We start from the raw sequence: 9,091 nt of genomic DNA, 5'->3' as shown, positions 1-9,091 counted from the left end.
CTATAAAAAGTTTGATTAAAACATCCGATTCAAAAATGACACTTATAAACGCGGAAGAAAGAGCAAGTTGAATCCCTTATAAAATAGCCGAAGCCTCAGCTTAGCAAATACTATCCATAAACCCATCATGATATGATAATTGGCATATCAAAACCGAACCTATCTAATAGGTGCCAAAATACTATGCCAAGCAAGCAAGTCTTCTTGCTGGAGGGAAATAGGTATGGTCAATATTCTTCTCACCAAAGCTCGGTCGAATACAGTCTTCTTTACAAAATGGCTCCATAGTTTATATGAAAATATCATAGAATCCTTAATTTTTTAAAATTTATATAAACGTGTTTCGGATCTTGATTCCGCCGCCCCAAGAATACATGTGGTGATGATGAAAATAGCTGGACACGCCACGTTTGTAAGAAGTAACCCTAATAGGGTAACATGAAAAACACATCCCGGAAATGAGGTTTTCGGGACGACTAATCTTGATTAATTATGACTAACATGATTACATAAATGACTTCCACGGGATAACATTTTATAAAAAAAATTTAATTAAACATCATCCCGAAAATGACTTCCATGGGAATCGACCGGGAATGGGGAACATGGGACGAGATTAAACCGGAAATGGGGGTTACGGGACGACGTTTAAACCGTAAATGGGGATAACGGGACTAGCTTTGTCCCGGAAATGCAACACACGGGTATAATTATTATCCCGGTATTTTCATTTATGGAATACATAGTTTTTTTCCTATATAAACCACCAGTTTCATTTTCACATTCGTCTTTCATCTCAGTACTTTCACGATTAAAATTTTTCCTTCAAATTTCTTTGCAATACTTTTAGAATTCCTAATTTTTTTATTTATATTCAATATGTCTTCCTATTTAAATTTATACTGGAGGAGCTCCGTACAATTTGTAGATGGCAAGGTCGTGGTGGATAGCGTTCCAGACGCAACGTATTTCATCAATGATATGTTGAGTTATGACGATTTTTCTCAAGTAATGTGCGAATATGCCGGGATTCAAAGAGAACGGGTACAATTGAATCTTATCTATGTTTACGCGGTCGATAACGGTGAAAAATAATGTATCATAATTAATGATGATGCTACATTATCATTGATGTATCAGCATCACTCTTGGAGTCGTGACTTGTTCATCAGCTACCATCCGATTCGTAATTCGGGTCGGACATCAAGATTCAATGCCGGGGGAGAAGGTAGTAGTAGGCCTTGCGGACGATGGGAATACGCCTCATCCGACGAGGATTACAATGTTCCCCGCCCAAGAGATTATCATGTGTTCATCAACATGGATGGGCCTGATGAGGTAACAAACCGCCGCATTCCCAGTGGTCCAGAATTATACAATGATGACCCTAGTACCATAAAGCTGGGGACGCATTTTTCTAACAAGGAAGAGCTTCAGGGGGCGCTAGCGATCTAGTCAACTAGGCGGGGAGCAGAATATCGCGTGACGACATCAGACCGGACAACATGGGCTGCAGAATGCGTTAATCGTCCAAACAAACGCACTAAGCAGCCGTATGACGGTATTGTATGCAACTGGAAGATCCGGGCTTCGTTCAAGAGTGAATATCGCACGTGGCAAATAACTGTCTGGTGTGACGGGCACAATTGTGACGGAACAAACAACGAACGTGAAGACAGGAATATTTCGCAAGATCACGTTGCCCACGTCATACTAGAGAAGATTCACGATCGTCCAAATTACCCAATGAAGTCCATTATTTTCGACTGTAAATTTGGGAAGAAAAAAGCTTGGGACGGTAAGCGAGTGGCGATGAACCAGGTATATGGAGATTGGGAGACGAATTTTTGCCAACTAACCCAGTTACATGCGAGCTCTTAGACAATGTAACGATGGGTCGAAAGTCCAGTGGAAGTTCAAGAAGGAGGACGAGATTGTGCATAGCAGGAGGAAGATTTTCAAGTAAAATTCAGAAGTAAAATTCATATTACCAAGAACGGTAATATGAATTTTACACCATTTACTGATTATTGTCAATTTTTCAGGTACGTATTTTGACATTTTGGTGCAACAAGACTCACATTTCAACACAGTCACCCGATTGTTATTGTTGACGCAACGCATCGTCGTGGGGCGTACAAGGATAAGGCGGTTGTGAAGATTGCCAACAACAGAGTCGTGCCAGTCGCATATGCCATCATAGACGAGGAGTCGAACCACAGTTGGTATTGGTTTTTAAAGTACCTGAAAATTTACGTTTTACAAGATACGTTCACATGCATCATCTCTGATCGTAATTCGGGCATCTTGTCTGCTATCGTGAAGCTCGATAGAAAATTTCCAAGCTGGGGAGTTCACAGGTGATGGTTACAATACTTCAATTGTAAGTTCAAGTTCAATTTAATCTAGGAATTAATTATTGCTTCTGAACAGGTACTGCCTGGAGCACGTTCGTGCTAATATGATGTCATCGGTCTCAAAGAAGAAAGGATTATATGCCTTATCTTGGGCCGTCGGCACCGAGTTGGATGAGGCTAAATATATGAAGGCATGGTCAGATCTATTCGAAACGAGTAAGGCTACAGTTAGGTATCTACAACGTATTCCCTGGAGAAGTGGACATTGTTCCAAGATGGATTCTACCGATGGGGAACAACCACGTCGAACGATGTGGAGAGTTACAATAACATTCTTAGAGGCGACAGCTTCTTGCCGATCAGGGCATTCGTTCAGGCCACGCACGCAAAAGCCATGGCTATATTTGCAGACGAACTGACGAAAATAAATAGATACAGATCATCTACGCTTGCACCAATACCGACGAAAACATTCGATGCCAATAAGTTGCGTTCCAGACGGTACTCAGTCTTGTTATATCCAAATACTCCCGGACGTACGTTCAATGTCAGATCTCCGCCGTTGCGTCTCGGAGTTGCGGGCAGTGAACGTACTGTCCAATTTGACATGGGTTCATGCATATGTTTAAGTTGGGACACTTACATGATTCCTTGTTCTCATGCAATGGCCGTTGCGAAGGAACTCAACGTCCGTCGTCTAGACCTGATTCATCGTTGCTACACAAGGGATGGTTGGAGACAACAGTTCAGTGGAGTTTTTGGCCCTCTACCAAATTACTGGCCCGAATTCGACTTTTTGCTCCTACTAGACGACACTCGAATGGCTCATCATACCGGTCCGGGTCGCATAAGAATTAACAGACGACAGCGAGGCACGATGGACTACGCGACCAGGACCGGTCGAAGACCACGAGGGTGTAGTAATTGCAATGCTAGAGACCACGACGAAGGAAATGCCCGTTTACTCATTCACTGGCTGACAGACTATCGTTGAACATGTTGTACGACCCGTACGGACTTCATGGAAATGCGCCTCTGGAAGATGATGACTACGATGATGATGATGAAGATGATGACGACGACGGTTCCGGAAGTGATGATGATGATGGCGATGATGATGATGAGGAAGATGATGATGTTGATGATAATGATGAGTATGATACAGATTAGTAATTGATTCATTTTTTAATAAATAAAAATTTTGGCGACGATTGTGAATACTAGCTCATACGCGGTAGTATAACCAACTACTCATTTTCTTCTTCTGACCGCGACCTAAACGATCTTGTCGCTGCAACTCTATCTCTTCCGCATATGGTTCGCCACCCTGAGTATGAGCATCTAAGAATTACGATAATATAAAATAATTAGATTTATCAAGAAGTATATATTAATAATAGTATGTGGAAAATATAAATGGATTACAAACATATACTCACCATCAACCTATACATCTCCACGCTACCCTGAAAACTCCGCAAAACCTAGCACTGGGGCGGTGGATGTATCGGGAAAGCCCTGAGAACTCGATCCGATGCCTATTCCCATATGAACATCTCCAACATATGAGTGTCGATGTTCTTCGAAAGTGGTCGAATGTGGCTGCTGCTGAGACGGACCGAAAAGACTCTCGAAGCTGTACTCTACAAGAGGTACTGTAGTGGAAAGATCTACAACGCGGATGAACCTACTAAATGCTGATATGGTGAAGTGGCATCCGCCAAATCATCAACACCCAATACCTGGCTATTTAGAAAATCAGTTAACCCCCTCCTTGACGATAATAAGTCATCGCTCCTCAATGGCTGTGACTCCGGCCCTGGCACATAACCACCTATATGGTGAGAGGATGTAGAATGTCGGGCGGATGAAGCCGGACTATCCGATACTGAGTGTCTACCGATACCAGCCGGACGAGAAGGTCCTGCATCACTAGAGGGTCTAGCAGGACGATAGGATCCCGCATGTGCTGCAGGAGGAGGTACCTGGGCGACCGCTCCTGAATACCTGATTCCCCAGCCTCCACAATAGTGATCTCCGCTGGGGAGGTACGTAACCCTAACTGGGATCCACATGCACGACGCCTTGCTGCGGGACGACGGGCTCGTCCTAGATCGGCAAACCGGTGGCCTCCATTTAGTCCCGGATCCTGGTCGAAAACTCCCTATAATTCTCTACATGTTGCTAATGGTACTGGTTATCTCTATACTCCCCTGAAGGTTGTTCGCCCACTACATTAGGTGGCTCAACTCGTCGCTCTGCAATTCATTACCTAACAACACAAACAGTGAATTAAAATTGTAGCGTACAAATCGCTCAACAAAAGACTCATAATAAATAATGTGTACGCACCAGGGCATTCAATTAAATCCGTGTGTCCATGATAGCCTCCTGTGGCTGGCTCATGACTGGGATCCTGGACAAACCGGACGGTCTTATTACTGTACCAAATCCGATAAGGTGGCTGAGCCTCTGGGTGTGCTGTGGGGGTACCCTCCACGACACGTTTAGCCTGTGTGTGCCACTCATGAACGTAAACATTGTGGACTTGTTGCCAGTTCATAACGTGCGAGGACCTCTTCAATCGGTGCAACCGGTTTGTCTCATTCTCATTTAAAGGAGCATCTGGAACAACTTGCAGGCATCCAAACTGCCGCATGACCCTATTGGGATAGTGCCCATCCATAATATAGTAATAGTAGAGGTATGTCCTCAACATCCAAATGTGCTCGTCCTGATGGCAATCATCCGGTAGACTGTACATGAGATCGGCATAGGGTGTCCACAAGAACTAAAACGAAAAGACGAAAGTAATTGTTAGAAATAAATTTATATTCCGAAAAAAAAATTGCAAAAAAATTAAAACTGAATGAGAACTTAGATGATAAAATACCCGTGACGAAGTCATTATGGACAACTGATCTCTGTAAGCCACAAGGATGTGGCTTGTAATATTGGTTCTGGACAGTGGTCTCGTCCACCTGCGTCAAATAAAATTTGAGTAATTCGTACGCCATAAACATATTGTCTCGAAAATAAATAAATGTACGTGAACTTACTGTGCTGCAAATGGAACGTCGACCGGCGCCACATGTCCTCGACGAAATCTGGGCCTGACCTTAAGAATCCTCGTCCATGCCCATGACTGCACGAGTAGCCCGCACATGTTCATGTAATGCTCTCCGGAACTGGCAGAATTGCACAAGGCGAGGTAGGTGTAGGCAAGCATGGCGCTGCCCCAGCTCAAACAACCGCATGCCTCTGGGTCTTCTAGGAGTCGTAGTATAAAAAGATCGATTTTGTTCTGGCTCTTATACGGGAAGAAGCAACCAGCAAGCAAGAAGACAACGTGACATCGCGCCCTCTATAGCGCCTCCTCCTTTGAAATATCTACATGCTCGCGATTATCCTCCAAGTGTTCCCTAATGCAAGCGAGCCGAATAGCGGTCTTCCCATACCTCCTTGGGCGACAACCAAACATCCTCTCGACATACCCATCGATGTCGGAGGGATACGACTCGCTACCCGTAACGGGCAAACCGTCAACACGTAGTCCCATCAACACCTCAACATCTTGTAGCGTGATGGTGGTCTCGCCTATGGATAGATGGAAACTGTGAGTCTCGGGCCTCCATCGTTCGGCCAGTGCCGTCAATAGATGATGGTCATACTCCATATACCCTATATCGGAAAACCAATCCAAACCCCATCATCCGTATATACGCCATGACCTGAGGTATGCGATAGACATCATCCCACATACACTCCCAGAAGAAAGTGTCCGCTCTCCTCACTAGCAGTGGCCTATCACACTCCTCGTGGGACGAATAAATATGACGCGATCTATGTTGCGGCTGAAACCACAATAGATCCTGCTCCCTAGGTCCTTGCGGAATCCAGGAAGATCTCTCCGCCATAATCTGTTTAAAAAATAAATATATGAGTCCTTTAAAATAAAATAACAATTAAGACCTCATACTACGAATTATTTTAAAAACAAGTCCCCATATCACTTATTTCCAAACAAGTTGGCCACACAATTTATAATTTTTTTACTATCTACTCCCCATATTCTACAAATTAATAAATTCAATCCACGCACTATAAAATAGATACAATTAACACATCAAATTTGGTATACATTTCGTCGTGAACCGAAAAATCGAACCGAAAAACCGAACCAAAAAATTGATCGGAGAAAACCGAACCGAAGAATCTAGCCGAAAAATCGATCCCAAACCGAAAAAACAAACCAGAAAATAGAATCGACAAACCGAAATGAAAAACCGAACCCAAAAAACGAACCGAAACAGAATTCCAACTGACCCGAAAAATCCAATCTTTCTAGCGAACCGACCGACAAAAAACCGAGTCTTGAAATAAATCAACCACAAAAGCCTACCAAACGTAAAGATCGGACCAAACTCACTACCCTACACGATCGGGACTGCATGAAGATGCGATTTGAAGAAATTCCGGAAAAATATATGACTAAATTGGTTTAATCCGTTAAATTTCGAATATATTTATGCAAAAAATAATTGAAAAATACCTTTTCCGAATGCTTGATGTGAGAGTAAATTTAAAATGAAAATTGAGCACAAGATCAAAACTTCCACCGTCTGAGAAAAGCTCCGTCCGTCCGGTTTGTAGAGAAATTTGAGAGAGAGAGATCTGTGTGGAAGAGGAAGAGGAAGGTGGGAAAATAAAGACTTTTTATCGACATTTATTCTCATCCTGTGAACGCCATTCACTGTTTCATTTTTTTTTGTTCTTTTCTCCTCGTCCCGTACATGCAAAACACAGGATCAATTTTTTTACTCGTCCCGTGAATGAAGTTCACGATTTTAGTGTGCATGCATGACACGTGTCACTTCCAACTTTGACCCGAGTTTCAGATTTCCGGGATCAAATTAAGTTTCCCTTAACACTGTAATTAGCTACGATTAACTTGTCATTAGGTTAATGGTCCCGAAAATGAAATTTCCAGAACATGTACAAATATCTACCTAAATAAAAAAATCCAATGAAATGTTTATGTCTAAGTGGGGAAATACACATTTATAATTTCTTGAAAAATAGCTATATGTCATGTCAGTCAATGCACATGTGCTGAACTGAATATATACATGATACAAGTGGACCCATATGTTAAACTTTTAGACCACCACATATTTAATGGTAGACCTATGCTCCTAATAAAAGAAGGAGTATAAGCCCAAATACCAAAAAAATAGAGAACACAATACTAAAATCAGCAGGAACTAGTGAAAATCAGTAAAAGCTAACAAAAACTATGAACAGATTTCAAATAAACTTAAAACATAATCAAATAATCATCATTCATGCTTTCTGATTTCGATTTGATTTGAAGGCTAAAAATTAATCTAATAAAAGGATTTAAGTGTTTTTATCCTAAAATTAATTTAGATGATGATTGATTTAGGTTTTCTCAAAAACAAACCTACTGATATAAGGTAAAAGGCAAAAAAAGAAAAAAGTGGAGTCTTTTGATTTCATTGATAATTTCGACTCAAAGATTTTTGAGTACAAAAGGAGCTTAGATACTGCTCTCAACAAATCCTACTACTATCATGATTCACTTCGTCACAGCTAAGGCAAGGAAAATAAGAAAAAACAAAAGCAGATAGTGACATTTCTACTATAAGATAAACTAAAAAGGAAATCTATCTCTAACGGTTTGTTTTGCTTGCTCTCCACTTCTAATCTATTTTTAACCTGGTAAAAAAACTACTGTAACACTTCTTCTTCTCAAAATTTGACTTGAAGTTGACTTTTCGACTCATCTTTTGGAAAACTACCAATGAAGAAAGTTCCACTATACTATTCTAAATGAGACTGCAATATTATTTTTCTTAAAGTTGACTTGAAATTGAAAAAGACTACTGGACTTGTTTGAACTAAAATGGATATCAACTTCATCAATAGCAATTCTTGTTTTCTTTGGCCGAAATCTTACATACACCTTCATTACAACTTCTTAAGACTCTATGTGATTGATCTGAATTGAAACGAATAAGAAAAATGCCCTGTAGAATTTTCCCCCAAATCACAACTCTGTTTTCTAGCTTTAAGTAATTTGAACTGCCATTTTATTCCTTAGTGATCAATCGATAAAATTGACTTCATAATTAGATTCCCAACACTATTTCCAAGCTAAATGAAGTTTTTGAATCATCTTAATCCATCAAGAAACGAGAGAGAAAGGGAATTCCCGAAATCAGCAAAAACGCACTGTATAACCCTAATCGATTGGGGCGTTTCTCTAGGATGAATTTTAGTGTAATTAGACGTCATGGGTGGATAGAGGACATCATCACGAGCATTTCCATATGTTGTCTGAGCTCCGTCGACGACTGTAGCTCCGATAAGAATCTTTGGCTTAATTCCGACAATGTCATCAACATTTCCAGCAGTTACACCAAGGTCCTTGAGCTTTTTCCTACGTGTACTTTGATCCATACCTGTAAAACATACTGATTTTTCTGCAAAGTTCATTGTATCACTTCCAATCCATCCTGTGTCTATTTCTTTCAAACCACAATCATTAATATACTTCAGAAACCCTTCAACAATTATTTTTACACCATTGTTGATCAAGATAAGTTTTGAGAGTTTGATTTTCTTCTTTCTCAAATTTTATTTCATCTTTAACTTTCTCAATGAAATTTTCAATTAATTTTTGCAAATCAAGCTTCCTGAAACAAACTCTT

General features: G+C 40.8%; 2 protein-coding genes across 2 annotated transcripts; one reads left to right on the top strand and one right to left on the bottom strand.

Annotated features, from left to right (window-relative positions):
• The first annotated feature begins 1,892 nt into the window (after window positions 1-1,892).
• On the top strand, window positions 1,893-3,351 carry LOC139883986 (uncharacterized). The gene is made up of 4 exons (XM_071868073.1): window positions 1,893-1,975; window positions 2,076-2,360; window positions 2,434-2,548; window positions 2,617-3,351. Exons 1-4 carry the CDS (start codon window positions 1,893-1,895, stop codon window positions 3,349-3,351), a joined length of 1,218 nt encoding a protein of 405 aa, XP_071724174.1.
• Window positions 3,352-4,541: 1,190 nt separating this feature from the next.
• On the bottom strand, window positions 4,542-6,274 carry LOC139883985 (serine/threonine-protein phosphatase 7 long form homolog). The gene is made up of 6 exons (XM_071868072.1): window positions 6,121-6,274; window positions 5,752-6,038; window positions 5,417-5,667; window positions 5,251-5,338; window positions 4,710-5,148; window positions 4,542-4,615 (listed from the first exon to the last, which is right to left on the bottom strand). The coding sequence occupies exons 1-6, from the start codon at window positions 6,272-6,274 to the stop codon at window positions 4,542-4,544; spliced, it is 1,293 nt and encodes a 430-aa protein (XP_071724173.1).
• Window positions 6,275-9,091: the final 2,817 nt, after the last annotated feature.

Source organism: Rutidosis leptorrhynchoides, unplaced genomic scaffold (genome assembly GCF_046630445.1).
Source record: "Rutidosis leptorrhynchoides isolate AG116_Rl617_1_P2 unplaced genomic scaffold, CSIRO_AGI_Rlap_v1 contig487, whole genome shotgun sequence".
Lineage (NCBI taxonomy): Eukaryota > Viridiplantae > Streptophyta > Magnoliopsida > Asterales > Asteraceae > Rutidosis > Rutidosis leptorrhynchoides.
Note: the sequence above shows the minus strand (reverse complement) of the source record. Positions and strands in the feature narration are given on the sequence as shown.